Raw genomic sequence first — 15,264 nt, 5'->3', positions numbered from 1 at the left:
CAAAACTTGTGATTGCTAGTGGCTCAGCTTAAAACAGATCCTTCCTGCCATTTAGGAAGCTCTTTGAAATGCTCATCAAGAGTTTGCCTTTCTTGGGTAAACATCGCTTCTGTCTGGGACTCGATGGATGTAGATTAGGACGTAGCAGGAATTTCCTAAACTGTTACCACCCTCTCAATTATAAGCCACGGCAAACCTCACGCGCATGCCTTCTTTTTTTCTTTTGAGAAAGCATGAGAGGAATATACTGCAAGACTGTTGTGTAAATCTTCTTTCTCCTTGTTCCGGGACATTTCTGAGTGATAGGAGAGGAACAAGAAGAGCCAGAAGTGGATTTTTGAGACGCATCAGTGGGGTTAGAGCTTGCATGTCTCTAGTTAAGGTAGATAGAATCTCTCAGGCCGAACCTGTTCTGTCATTTTGCTGCCACTGGCTCGTCTGAAGTGTTGTGTCGGAGTAGCAGCTGAGCCAGGCAGCATGTTTCCACAAGTGTAGGGGACTGAGACTATTCTAAATGTTAAAGGTGAGTTCAAATGTGTGGAGAGAAAGCAGCATCAGTCACCACTTTTGCCACAAATATACTGTGTTGACTTGAAAAAGGTCCTAAATGGCTTACCTTTATTTGTAACAATGTAGCAACTGTGGATTTCAACTGTTCTGCTTTCAGACAGATGTTGAGTGAAAGCAAAAGAAACAGCTTGAGATTTAATCCAGATTACTGTTATTGTTTTATTCTTTTATTGATGTGCTTGAGTTGCTGTTTTTACAGGTTTTGTAATCATGTTTCGTTTTTGGTTTCAGGTTATTGAACCCAATCAATACCTGACCCCACCCCCAACCTGACAGTTTGGTTTATTGTCACTATGAGACATGAGTTGGAGATTATAATACCCATTTTAGTTTCATTTTTAAGCATTTTCTCTGAGAGGGAGAGGTGACTAAATCTCCAGGATTCCAAGAAGTCTGTACCTGACAGAGCTGCAGTCATGGGTGAATGGGGCTTCCTCGGTGGACTCTTTGATAACCTCCAGGTGCACTCGCCGATGCTCGGCCGCTTCTGGCTCTTTCTCATGCTTGTGTTCAGGATTGTGATTCTGGGAACCGTCGCCAGTGACCTGTTTGAGGACGAGCAAGAGGAGTTTGCCTGCAACACCCTGCAGCCGGGCTGTAAGCAGGTTTGCTACGACATGGCCTTCCCCATCTCCCAGTACAGGTTCTGGGTGTTTCACATCGTCCTCATCGCTACGCCTTCCCTGCTTTACCTCATGTATGCCACGCATCACAACAACAAGAGGACCAGCCGCTCCAAATTCAGCCAAAGCAGCAGCCAGGACTACAGAGAAGACCTCCACCTAAGGAGGCTCTACATCATCAACGTGACCTTCCGCATAGCAGCAGAAATCGGCTCTCTGGTGGGTCAGTGGTTCCTATATGGCTTCAAGGTGGAGGCCCAGTTCCCCTGTGCCCGCTTCCCCTGCCCCTACACAGTGGACTGCTTCACTTCCCGCCCTGCTGAGAAGACTATCTTCCTCTGCTTCTACTTTGCTGTAGGGGTGATATCAGCGCTCTCCAGCATTGTGGAGCTTCTCTACAGCTCCATGAAGTGGTTTTGCTCCAGGAGGGAGGACCCCCTCCCCTCGGAGTGCTCCTGTGCCCTCCAGAACCTCCACAACAAGGAAGAGGAGGCAGCGGAGAAACCAGGAGTAAAGGCAGCACCAGGGAGCATTCCCAGCAGCACCATGAGGCTGAAGGCAGGATCGATGAGAAGCAGCAGCAGCAGGAGGGTCCACAGCATCGGCCACAAGTACAAGAGCGGAAGATTTGTGAGCAGCAGGACTCTCATGGTTTAAGCCACAATCAGAGTAGTAAACTTGCATCTATATTTCTAATTCTATATTTCATTGCAAATGGTTTCACCTTTAATGAATGAAGGAGTTTTTATGATGGGACACATCATAAGGAAATGTTTGGGAGTCCAAAGATCAGGAAAGGGTTAAAGGCGAGACTGATGAGAGGACGGATACGACTCGTTATCTTGCTTGTTCCGATGATTCATTACCCAGCATAAACAGATCAGGAGGAGAAAAACCATCCTCTCGAATTAACTTGATGCACTTGATTGCTTCTCTGTTTAAAAGAGAGCTGCCTGTACACCCTGCTTAGACCAAACATCCACCCAGAAACTGCACTGGAACATGATGTTATTTCAGTGGTGTTAATATCTATACACCAAGGTAGTTGTCTGTAACTGCTGGAAACATCTGCAGGATTTATTTTACTGTGTACATTTTAGGAAATATGTTTATTTTATATCTTACAGATGAGTTAGAGTTGATTGAACCTATCACTAGAAGCTGTGCAAAGAGTCCAGAATAACCCCTCGTTCATTCATTCATTAGTCTGCTCAATAGTTAGGAGGGAGTTTTGTGTCATCACCATCAGCCATGGTGTCATTTTCCTTTTTTTTTCTCTCTCTTTTTTTTTTTTTAATAGAGCACACCAATTTGTTGTATTGTTAGTAGAAATGACCTGCCATAGACTGGTGCTAACCAATAAACTGTGTGAAAATGCATTGCCAATATGACAAATTGCATTTTTAAAAACTATTTTTGTGCCACTCAGCATTAGCGCAGCATAGCCAAGGAAGGAAAATGAAATTTTAAGTTTTTGTAGTTTAAATGTCTTTTTTTTTTTATTCATGATCTCCTCAGTTTGTTGTTTTTTTATATGCAATTAGTTGATTAAAAGTAGGTTTGAAATGAGTGATTTCATTTCATTATTCAGTGGGCATAAGCTATTAAGTGTTTGAGGTCTATATTGATAATACACCTATTAACCTTCCAGCTAACAGACTTCAATATTTGTATATTTATCTCAAGTCATATCACAATACTGAACAATGCTGTCATTTGTTATCAGAGGAACATCGTAAATTCTTCAGATTATTAACTATGGATTACTAAATGACCTGATTTTCATACTTTCTGGACATAATCGTGACCTTTTATGTGTTTTACATTTGTAGCAACGGTTTGAGCTGATTTTCTGGAGATGAATTAGGTGTAAAATGAAATAATGCTCACAGATTTTCCACATATTATACAGGCCTATCATGGACACTACTTTTATCAGTTCTTTATTTAATTGTTGAGAACTCTGCTCTCTAAATGCAGTGCGCTGTGTTAAATAGAGTGACTTTGGACATGACAAACAGCTTATGTGACTATTTGAGTTTAACAAAATCCATATAGCAGCGCCTTCCATTATGTTATAGCTTGCTTGTTTAATTGGCACAAAAAGTAACCAAAAAAGAGTGTAAACTGCTATTTCCTGGGTGGGGCGGGAACATGATTCAAGTGGCAGGTTTTAGAAATTTTAACTAATGCTTTATTAATAGTCAATAATTTATTTGCTAAAGTTATTATAAAAATTAATTTGGGTTGCCAGGATGTGAAAAAATACACAAATGACCGCTTGGAAAAGAGCTTTAGATGTTCACAGACCAAACTCTACTCATATAATATCTTATTAGGTGTGTGTTGGTTAATAGCTACAGTATTACCAAATAAAAGGAATAAACGCTTGTTACGGGTTTATTTTTTTTTCCAGTTATGTAGCTCAAACCTGACCTCATAACAGATGCTACTTTACTTCAGAGTAAATCTTGTATACGGTGTCATCACTGCATTGTGAACACAACCAAGTTAAACCACTGATTGGAGCCTTAGTTTGAAAGTGATGGTCTGAAAAGAAACCTACTGTAGTGAAACAGCAGCACGCAGCTGGACTGGTTGCTCAGGTTTTATTGTGTTTGCGTCTTTCACATGATCAAGGATGGAAAAACTGTATGCACTTAGAAACCTTCCGTGAGTTGTGATGTTTGTGATGTTGTATCTCTACACCGCCTAATTGTCATTAGGGTCACGGGGGAGCTGGAGTCTAACCCGGCCGGCTTGGGGCGAGAATGGAGGAAACTCTGGACAAGTCACCAGTCTGTCACAGGCCTCAATGCCAGCGTCTGTGGTGTAGTTACGCAACTTATTTCTGTTTAGTCAGCACATAGAGTTTCGTTTTGACTATTAGTTTTATTTGAAGCAGTATAACTTACTGCCAGTGCCTCCTTGATTCTCTTGAAATACTTGATGGGTTTTGTTTTTACCAACGTCCCTGTTGTCTTTACGGTAATACTTCATTAAAGAACATAACATGTCTAAGTTTATTATTAACTGGCAATTATGTGACAATGCGTCTCGGTTGATGTTGCAGAGTAATTAAATGACAAGTGCAACAAACTACTTTCTATAAGATAAATATGTGCAGTAATGCTAAGAAACAATACACTGCGTTTCTGAATAACAACTACAGCATTTGCAACAGATATTTGTTCTTGGACATGAACTTAAAATGGGCTGCCTGAGTGTACAACACACTCACACATCATCCACTCTCACTTGCATCTCTCACACTGTTTCTGCCTGAGATAATGTGGCCACAAATATGTCATTTGTCAAACTCTGTGTCAGAAACAAGCTCAGTGACATTTTTGTCAAATTCACCGTTGCACCGACTTGAACACAAACCAGCAGTGTGTTGCTTTGTTCATCCTCCGTGCCAACTATTCCATTTTCTTTTCCTGTATATGAAGTTGCAAATGATTAAAATGTTAACAGTTTGCCAGCAAAAGCACCCATAATCCAGCTTTCTACATCATTAAGGTAGGCTGGGTTGTTTAGTTTTCACATTCCAGCAGTTTAATGTGCAGCGAAAATTGTGTATCACACAGCAGAAATCCATCACCATCTGCAGATGCCTCAATTCGCTATTGTTAGAATTCTTTTTCTTCTTTTTCCTTTTTTTTTTAACACACAAATGCTCTAATCCAGCCTGTTCTGGATACTTGTGTCACATGAAGGATAATAATCAAACCAGTCTCATAAATTCACTCTTCACCTGCACAACATGAATATTAAAACCCCCTTTGTTCAGAAATGTACTTTGATTATTGTTTCTTCATTTGGACGTTTGACCTTGACTGTTATATACATACACACACACACACACACACACACACACACACACACACACACACACACACACACACACACACACACACATATATATATATATATATATATATGATATGCTGAAAGCGTGTCTTGTGGATCTTTAAGAGATTTCTGCTTGCTTTGTTTTTTCTACTGCTTTTCCTTCTGTAGCAGGTTGAGAGTGTATCTGCTGAAGAAGCCACAACACACCCTGAGTAAATGTGCATAAAATACCACAAATTAATCTTCAGGTGACAAAGTGTGTTCTGTCAGAATATTTTCACTTTTGTAATGGTGATTAAAACGAGCTATCTTCCTGAGTTGGCAGAAATTCTTCACTAACTGCATAAATCTGAGGAGATAATCCTGCCTGAGGGTAGCCTTGTTTCAGAGCGTGTTGTAAACAGTAGGTGGCAGCATTGGAGCAGAAAATGAGTTATGAAACACTGGTGGCATGTCAGCGAGATGACTTCATTTGCAGTCACATTATTCCAATAGCAGCATCCACGTTTTGGAGTCATTGCAGGGGCAGATGCTTTTTTTAGAGCAACACAACACTGTGGCAGCAAAATCCTCTATATCACCTGCTATGTCCCACATTTATTCTTTAGGAATAGTTCAAACTGAAATCATACATTGTCATGGCATGTACATTGAAGGAATTGGGTCTTTGTTTTCCATAATCACTGCAGCATTTGCAAAAAAAACAAAAAACAAAACAAGATTGTCTTTTGAAGACTTAAGCAGTCACAGATCCAAGTGGCTCATCTGAACACAAAGTAATCTAAATACTCTCCAAAGCAGCTTATTTTTGACTCACAGTCCTCCCAGAAAACACACATACAGCCAACCCTCCTGCGGTTCCCTGGACGCATCATATATGCAGATTGCAAAGCGGTGCAGGCTCTTTGATGTGCATAGAACAGAATTCTAGATGTGTTTTATATAACCGCTGGAGAGGGAAGGAAGGAAGAGTCGAAGAGGATTACCGTCAAAACTTTCCCTGTTTCCTTTTTTCTGCCTGCGTTTTTTACCTTTTCATGTCTGCCTTGTCAAACTGGAAATCTGCCTGTTTCTCTCTTTCTACACCTCCTCCTCAGACCCTCTTTTTTTTAAAAATTTCGGTGCCTTTCCCATGCTTCACCCTGTCTTTTCTGAATCTAGGGAGGCCTCACTGCTGGAGTCTGTCTCAAAGAAAATGTAGGTCATCTGTTTTCTGCGACTCCCTTCACAGCAACACGGAGGAGGAGATGGAAGTGATAACATCTTTCTCTGCGTTCCACCTCCTCCTCCATTCTCCCTCCACCTTGAATGAGACACTTCAGGGGCTCCCAGTGCTCTACCTGCATCCCCTCGGAGGCTCTTTTAGTACACTCCTGCAGCTGAGTGACAGCTCCACATGCAGTGACACATTCTGCTCAGTCATGTAGGGACAGAAATGGCAGAGATGCCTCCTTTTTTTTTTTTTTCCAAGGGAAAACTCAAGAAACATCTCTCTCAGTTTGCTTTCTCTGCTCCAAACATAGTATTAAGAGCTCACTCTGCGTCATTACTCTTTGATTTGGTTTATTCACGGCACGGTGCCCAGTTCCAAGCAAATCAAGCAGCTTGTTTACTGGACTGACTTTTGGTAACTTGTGACCCAGTGATGTTGATTTCAGTCTCCGTTTCTTGGAATAAACACAATTGTATATAGAACAAAAAATGCTAAGCAAATAATGGAGTTATTTCTCCTATTATTGCACGGGCGTTTCCCGTAAATGACTGTGACTCATGTTGATGGAAAAAAATTGCTAACATTTTCCTATGACAGCACAGATGATAAGATTTCAGAAGACAACAGAAACTGATAGTCTGTACAGCTTAATATGAACTTTCACAATGCTAAAGCCCAGAAAAACACATTTATGATTCCTATATTTGTTTTACCATTTCTGTTTCCCATGTTTCCAGTCTGTGCAATGCTAAGCTAGCAAATTGCTTGCCTGCTCATCACATATTTGCAACAAAAGAGTTATTTTAGTCCTCTTAAGGTGGCCAGAAGTTGGCAGGAAGTTTCTTGAACTGTTCTTTTGAGTTTCTAGTGAAACATAATCACGGAGGAGGGCACAGTCAGTGAAAACTGCTCTTTTGAGAAACCTGTTTGGGAGTCTGTTTTTGAGTAGCTTAATAGATTATGGTAGTGGTCCCCAAAGTAAAGGCTGAAAATGTCTACCTAGGTAGAAATATGTACTAATGACAGTCTCAAAAATGAGGAAACAATAGACTTTCTGGGGTTTCATTTGGAGCAAACCTGAGGAACCAATACTGTCAACTTCCAGAGTAGGACATTCTGCGTTATTATTTTTTCAGAATCAGTGTGTGGTTTGAGCACGTGTGGCTGAATTACTCCAATATTACAACTTACCACTCTGTAGCGTAAAGTACAGAAGCTTCTCAAGCTGCTCAAATGGGGAAGGATGGGCGAAAAGGGATGCAGGGACGTTGTGGATCTGTACATTCTAGAGCAAGCACTGATGTACAGTTACATCTGAGCCATTTTAAGGCATAAAATGAATATTTTCATGGAAAAGAAACTTCTAAAATGATAACTGATGCACTGAGGCTTTAATCTGCCTTGATTCCCTCTTACTCATCACACAGCTTTAGTGTTTTTTGCACAGTTGCTATATCCTGGGGAGTGCAAAGATGGCTGGTGTGTGATTGATTGTGGTGGATCAGTCTGGGCCACAATGCCAGGGCCAGTTTCTTGTTCCAGTCCAGTCCTGCCTTTAAACACTTTAGCTTCACTAGGATGCAAAAAGTCTGACGCACAAACAGAGGAATAAATGCTCCAGAGCTGGAATAAACCCAGCCAGATGTTGAGTGAATGCGCCTTTATATTGCCTGATTATATTTGTGTTGATGTTTGGTACCGTAGAGGATTTTCACATCTCGTTATGTAACTGTGACCTCTGCAGCGCTGACAGTGCCCTCTGTGTCTCTGGGTGTACTTGCTGACCTCTGGCCCATCGCACAGCCGGCCGCAGAGCTGATGGCTTACAGTATATCTCTCTCCTTGCTCAGAGCGGCTGAAGCGTGCCTCCAAGTTCATGGCGTCACCGAGGACTTCGGGTCAGCGCACATCACACCTCGCCACTCTATCTCCTCCTCCTCCTCCTCATCCATCCATCTGTACCCTCCTCCCTTCCCTCTCTGTCTTTCCATTGCCACAGGGTGCACTGCGTGAATGGAGCATTTACAGAGAAATGTTCTTGCTGCCTCGATTCCTTTCGCTCATTTCTTCATCCATCTGCTTTCTTCACTTCTTCCTGTTTTCTCTGCCTGAAGGAGGGGGCAGCGTAAATGGGGCACCATAATCTGAACTCACACTCTCCTCCCTCTTTTTCGCTCATTTTCTCAAGGAAAATATTGTGTAAAAGCCTTGAGGCTCATGGCCACAAAGCCATGCTGCTATAGTGACCAGGAGAGTGAATGAGCTGACTGCTCGGCCCCCGCTGACACAATAGCTTTGGTTGATGAAGATGATGCTTCTTGGCTGCTCTCTTTGCCCAGTGCAGCAGTGTGTTTGACGGCGGTAGGCTAAATTGTTGTGGTTCATTTGTAGCTTCGTGCAGTCTCCACATCTGGGTTTTGAAGAGCTTGTTTCCAAAACAAGATATTGCCTGTAAGTGAAAATCTGAACCAAGAACATGAGGTTGCAATATTTTCTGAACAAGAACACATAATGTTTTCTGTTCATTTGGTTTTGATTGATCTTATTTTTACCCATTTCCCATCCCCTTTTTCCATTCGTGTGCACATTTGTATGGGAAAAAAGTTAATATTCCCACAAGTGGCTGCAAGTTGGGATGCATTAAGTGCTGCAATGATGGATGGATGGATGGAAGTAAAGTTGGGAGGTTGAGCACTTTCCCCTGGTTTCTGTCAACCCTCCATTGGTGCTCACTTGTTTTCGATGTCCTTGTGGTCCTCGTGGGAGATTACAGTGTGTGTGTGTGTGCGTGTGTGTGTGTGTGTGTGTGTTTCTCTCTGTGTGTGCGGAGCTGTCCAGAGTGGTGTGCTCAGCAGTCGTGCTCGGCTGCACACTAACGCGATGTGACAGGGTAGAAATACCAGTACCGACCGCACTCTCGCCCACCCACCGTCACACACACCATCTCCACCCGCCTCAGCCGCCATCGCCACTCCTCCCCCTCCCTCCATCTCCCACTTACCCCCCCCCCCACTCCACCGTACCGCGCCCACACCCCATTGGCTGTCTACTTCCGTCACTCCATGTCTTCTGCTCAGAGACAGAACCATAAGCCCTCCGTGTTCTCCCTCCCCTTTCGTTTCACCTCACCCCCCCCCCCCAAAAAAATATTCTCCCTGTTTGCCTGCCTACTAATATCAGTGAGTGGCGTGGTATAAAGTGGGACATGTTATGCAATATTCCATTGTGCAACGCCACATTTTCATATGTTCATCCGCCTACCCTCAAGAGATGGGTTCTTTTTCTCCACTTTGCTTGTTCTCTGCGTCTTTCGGTATCTTCCTGCTGGTTGGTTGGCTTCCTAAACGACGAGCCAAGGTGACAGGCGCAGTAGGGGAGCAAGTCATTTGACATTTGCAGTTGTCACAGTTTGAACTCTGACCTCTGTTCCTCTGCAGCTGGTGGGTTCAAGCTGATAGGACAAGGAGAAATTTAAATATGACATTATCTTGTGATCTTAACATCCTCACGTCAGAGAACAAGGAGACACCTTTCTCTTAACCTTCAGCTACAGTATCAGGGGAGAGCGGATTTATCATGCAGCACCTAGCTTCATATTTATACCGTTACGCATTTTCACGCCTGGATGCTGCTGGATAAAAGGCAGATCTTTGGCCACTAAGCAGCTCCACTGGAGCATTTCAGTTTCTAATGCCTTGCTCAAGGACATTTCTGCTTTACTTGTAGAATGAAGAGCGAACTGCTGTGTAGCTTGCAAATCTTTTTATTTTGTATTTATTAACAAGCAATGTACATCATTGAATACACAAAAGGATTTTTTTTTCTCACTGCATGCATTTTCAAGGCTAAAATTAGAAGAGCACATTGGGACGATACTTTTTAGATATTATTAGCAAAATGCTCTTTTCAAAAGGAGCAATAATCATATTCCAAAAGAATAGCTCTGGTTGTTCCATTTCATAATTCATTTTTTCTACTGATTATTGTGCTTCTAGCATGTTACTGTTGTAGCTGGACAAAGTGCAGGCCAGTTTAATGATTTTAAATACTGTACAGTAGTTTAATCTGTAAAAGTACATTGTACTTAAGACAGAGTCCTCACCACTGGGAAACATGTTCGATTCCAGACTGGGACCCCTGGTGTATTTCATCTATCTTTCCTTTTGCTGTTCACCTGTCCATATCTAGTAAAGGGAAGAAACCATTTTTAGAAATTGTATGTTTTGCATGTAAAATCATAACCTTTAAACTTACTGTGGCATAAATATGCATGACAACAGTATAATATTATGTACAATATTCCTCTCTGTACTGGAGTAGAATAGTAGTATAAAATAAACTCCATCCATTTGACAGCTGTACTTTATTATTATTCAAACTAGGACTTTAATGAAGCACGAGTTAAACCGATAAAATATATTCTAGAGGTCAGAGTAGTCGTTCACAACATTTTTGACTTGTGAAAATGTACAAAAGCAGTGTCTACGTGGAGCCTAGGGCTAAAAGTAAAGATGTTCAATCTGTCACAAAACAATGAGAAATGTTTGAAAATGGAATGCAAATTATAAAAGATATATTTTTTTAAAATGTTACCTGCCCAGTTATTAATCTCATGACCCCTCGGACTTACGTTGTGAGTCTTTGTAAGGACCCAACCTCTAGTACCATGCTAACACTTGTTAACACTAGATCCATATCAACCTGCTACAGCAGTAAAATGCTATTTTCAGTAAGTACAATTTTAAAGTGTCCATATTTTTCAAATTTCCAGGCTTCTAATTTTTTTTTTTGCAAAATACTAGAATGTGTTTGCACTCATTCATGTTCAAAAAACACATGATTTTTCTCATTCTGTACATTGCTGCCATACCACTTCCAACCCATCTGTCTTTAACGTTCTGTTTTAGTTCCTGTCTCTTTAAGGCCCAGTCTGCTCTGATTGGTCAGCTGACTGTTACCCCCAAATTGAAGAGAAGCTACTCCTACAAGGAAGTAATGGCTGTCTATGGAAGTAACAAAAGAAAAGCCCACACCTCATATGATGCATTTCAGGTAAGTCAGGAGAATAATTTCCTTTGGTGTGAATTTTGAAAGTAGTAAGTTTTCAGACCTTTTACATGCACAAAAAGCCATACAAAACACTAAAGCAAAAGGATTAACCCAAAATCATAACATGGGCTCTTTAAAAATGTTTATACAATAATAATATTGACAGGGATTTCAACATTTTGATTCTAGATGAACCATGTATTTCTATTTTTTGCTGAATTGAAAGAAGGGACCTTTTCTCTTTAGGAATATAAACTGATAACAGTTTCATTATAATTTTCTTCCAACTGTGGTTATTTATATGATGATAACTGGCTGTGGTGGATGAAGAAGGGGGAGAGTTTACTGAAGTGTGATATCATGTACTTTGGAAATATGTGTAGACAGTAACACATTTACCACATTAACCTCATGTCAGACTCAGAAATGTCGCCTTGTTTTTTGAAGTGACTAATCAGCTGAAATGAAAGTGTCAATATTTGTGACTGTGGTGTCATTGGAACTGTTTCTGCTTACTTTGTGAGACAAGATACCTGTAAAAATGGAGAGATTACAAACAACTGTGAAGAACAGGCCACTATAATGACTATTTTTTACGCAAAAACAGTACATTTCTTGGTGCTAATACTGGCATCCAATACGTTAACAGAGAGTTTTTACATCGTTGATCCTTTTCGATTCTTAACCACTGATAGTAAAGCTGTTAAAGTGAGAGAGAACGAAAGGCCACAGAAGGAACAGCATTGCTCCCTCCTTTTTGCCTCTTTGGCCTTTTATACTGAAGAATCTATATTAAGACTGAACACCCTGTCTATATTTTCTTTCTGCGTCACTCTCCCTCTCACCTCTCCTCTTCTTCGTGGGCTTATGTGCACTTTCTCCCCCAGCGTCCCCCTCGCCTCATCTCTCCTCCCCTCTTTCCACCCAGTGTTTTTCTCTATCCTCAGGGAGACAGCTGCATGCACAAGCATTGTGGATCACTGAGCTTCACGACACCGTCTCTAAAAATTGCTCCATTTTTCCCGCAGAGCGTTTTTCTAAAGCGCTGAGCGGGACAGGCGGCCTGATATGATGCTGCTATTTTTTTTTTCTCCAAAATTGCACTGTGAGCTGATGGGTCGTGTTTTGATTCATTATTGATGTCGTGCGCTTTCTTCGCAGTTTAAGTCCTATTTAGGTTTTTAAGTACTTTAAAGTAGGCAGTCCTGGTGTGTTAATATCACATGATGTGAATTTGTTGCAGCATCAGGCATTTGCAATATGTAATAATCAAGCCCTGATGGATGCAGAGTTTCTATCCTCTCCATTTCAGCCACAATAGCGTAAGTTTCACAGCCGCACGGCCCTGGAGGCATCCATCTTGGATCTTCTCCAGTCCAGTGGAGGCGTGGGGGGGGGGACTTGGTGGAGACTACATTTTGGCTCCATTCCAGTCCAGTGGGCATGAAGCAGGCCTCAGAGGCTCCTGGGATTTCCCTCTACACCAAACCCCTCTGCTCTCCATTAACCAATTACGAGAGAGAACTGCTTAACTGGACATATAAAAGACCATGTGCAGGCTGTGGGGAACAGGAATAGATCAGGAGTCACGAAGAAGCGTCATGGGAAAGGGGATGATGGGAGAGAGGGGACAGAGAGGAAGTGTGTGGCAAAACGGTGCAGCGCTAATATAACAGGCAGAGAATATCCCACCGTAGCCCCCTTCTGCTTCATTGCATCTGATTCATCCGCCGCACATTCCACACTCAAATGTGTGTTGCCGAGTACACAGGCCTGTGATAGATGTTTATGAGCTAATGTCAATTTTCTTCTGTGAATTTACTGTCAGTGGATGATGAATGCACTCAATATCACTGGTTATTCATCTCATATATTCTCTGCAACAGCTGCCAGCACAGAACAGATCCCACAGTCGCCAATAGGTGTCGTCATTGCCCAGCTCCTGGTCATGCTGCGGAGCGGATCGTGCTGACGGAGTGAGCTTCCCTTTCAAAACTACTGGGGCACATTGTGGGTGCAACATTGCACTGTTGCCATAGCTTTGCCTGAGTAAGTGCAGCAAAGGCAAGTGTGTGTTTGTTTTGAATTTAAGTTGGTTTTTATGTGCACAGATTTATGAATAAACAAATATTCTGTATGGAGCACACTGCAGATGACAGCAGGTGACAGGTGAAGGACAGTGTGTGTACATAGTCACCTCATCCTCATAGTTCACCTTTATGTGTGTGTGTGTGTGTGTGTGTGTGTGTGTGTGTGTGTGTGTGTGTGTGTGTGTGTGTGTGTGTGTGTGTGTGTGTGTGTGTGTGTGTGTGTGTGTGAGAGTGTGTGTGTGTCCTTGTCTTGGCCATGCTCCTGTAAGCGACCCACATCAATTCGTAAGGCCTCTGCCCTTTTCCTGGGGCTGCCTGAGAAATGTGATGTGACATGTGGGATGAGTAAGATGGAGTGAGGGTGAGGAGGGGGAGGAGAGGAGGAAGAGGTGAGGCCGTTGAAGGTAGATTCCAGGGGACATCTCAAAACACAAGTCTGAGAGATGCACAAAGTCAGACTGTCAAACAAAGACACCAGCAGACTGCATTCTGACAAACACCTGAATGCTTCAAACAGAAAGACAGAGTTTCTGTTAAAGTATAAGATAAGATAAGATAAGATAAAGTTCTTTATTTCTCCCCACGCCAGGGGAAATTTACATTGTTACAGCAGCTTATGTAACAGTAGACATAGTGATAAGAATAAAATAATATATATGCAGGCAGAGAGGTAAACATTTGCGGTGACAGTTTTTTGGACAGCAGAGTGCTTGAATCAATGTGCACACAAGACTGACAAGAGAAAAACACCCAAGCATAAATACACTCAAAACCATATTCATAGCACTGATAAAATATTCCAGGGTACAATATTATGCTCTGGCAACTTATCATAAAACACTGAGACCTGCACATTTCTTTTTGCATTATAATCCTCTGCAGTGGATTGGCTGAAAGTGAAATCTGCAAATCAGGAACTGTGCCAAGTTTTCAAGAACTGATCTTTTCCTCATTTCCACAATTCTAAGTAAATTTTGTAACCATACTAATGTCATGGTTTTATGGGAGACGATGTCTGCCAGTAGGTCCACCAGTTTACTCCTTAAATATACATTAGTTGCCATAAAATGGTGTCTCCTTTTTGTCCAGTAGTTCTTTAAGGAATGTATTTCTTTAACACCCTCCTAACATGTCCAATGCCATAGTTGAGCATTTCCACTTTGATTCAGAGTGAGAATGGGCCTTTTTGTATCATTATTCTTCAGTTTCAAACGTTCATGGCTGAATTACTCAACTGTTACAAGCTGCCATTGTGTAGCTTGGAGTAGTTTTGTAGTGTTTGAAGAGAGTTGTAGATAAATTGGTGCGCCTAAGCTGCAGTTAGTGTGGAGGGGGTGAATGGAGAGAGGTTGGACTTCATAGATCTCATCTCAGCCATTTTACAGCAGGATGGGTATATTTTCATTGAAGAACTTTCTAAATGCGTAGCTTTAACACAGATGAGCTTTTGGCAGTTTATATAATGACTACAGGGGGACTTTAAGGCCACATGCTTGCAAAACTGTTGACAATATGAGTATATAACACATGAAAATGAATATAGATTGTTTTACATGTGGGCAGTAGAACACTTGCCTCACAACAAAAAGGTTCTGGGTTCAAACCTGATGGGGTCTTTCTGTGTGGAGTTTGCACATTCTCCCTGTGACTGTGCCTTTTCTTGGGTTCTCAAAGAAAACCCACCCAGGCAACAACATACATGTTTGATTAACTGGTTATTCTGATGGCTTCAGATGTCAGTGCATGATGCATGGTTGTCTGTTTCTTTGTGTTGGCCCTATGACAGACAGGCGACAGGTGAAATATGTGCATGCATTGCCAATTGTCTAAAATGAGCTGTAAGATATTGGATTATCGGCCAAAA

General features: G+C 41.8%; 1 protein-coding gene across 1 annotated transcript; it reads left to right on the top strand.

The window, feature by feature from the left end:
- Positions 1-128: 128 nt before the first annotated feature.
- LOC111579167 (gap junction delta-3 protein-like) lies at positions 129-4,210 on the top strand. The gene is made up of 2 exons (XM_023286333.3): positions 129-523; positions 802-4,210. Exon 2 carries the CDS (start codon positions 987-989, stop codon positions 1,848-1,850), a length of 864 nt encoding a protein of 287 aa, XP_023142101.1. The 5' UTR covers positions 129-523; positions 802-986; the 3' UTR covers positions 1,851-4,210.
- Positions 4,211-15,264: the final 11,054 nt, after the last annotated feature.

Source organism: Amphiprion ocellaris, chromosome 18 (assembly GCF_022539595.1).
Source record: "Amphiprion ocellaris isolate individual 3 ecotype Okinawa chromosome 18, ASM2253959v1, whole genome shotgun sequence".
Classification (NCBI taxonomy): Eukaryota; Metazoa; Chordata; class Actinopteri; family Pomacentridae; genus Amphiprion; species Amphiprion ocellaris.
Note: the sequence above shows the minus strand (reverse complement) of the source record. Positions and strands in the feature narration are given on the sequence as shown.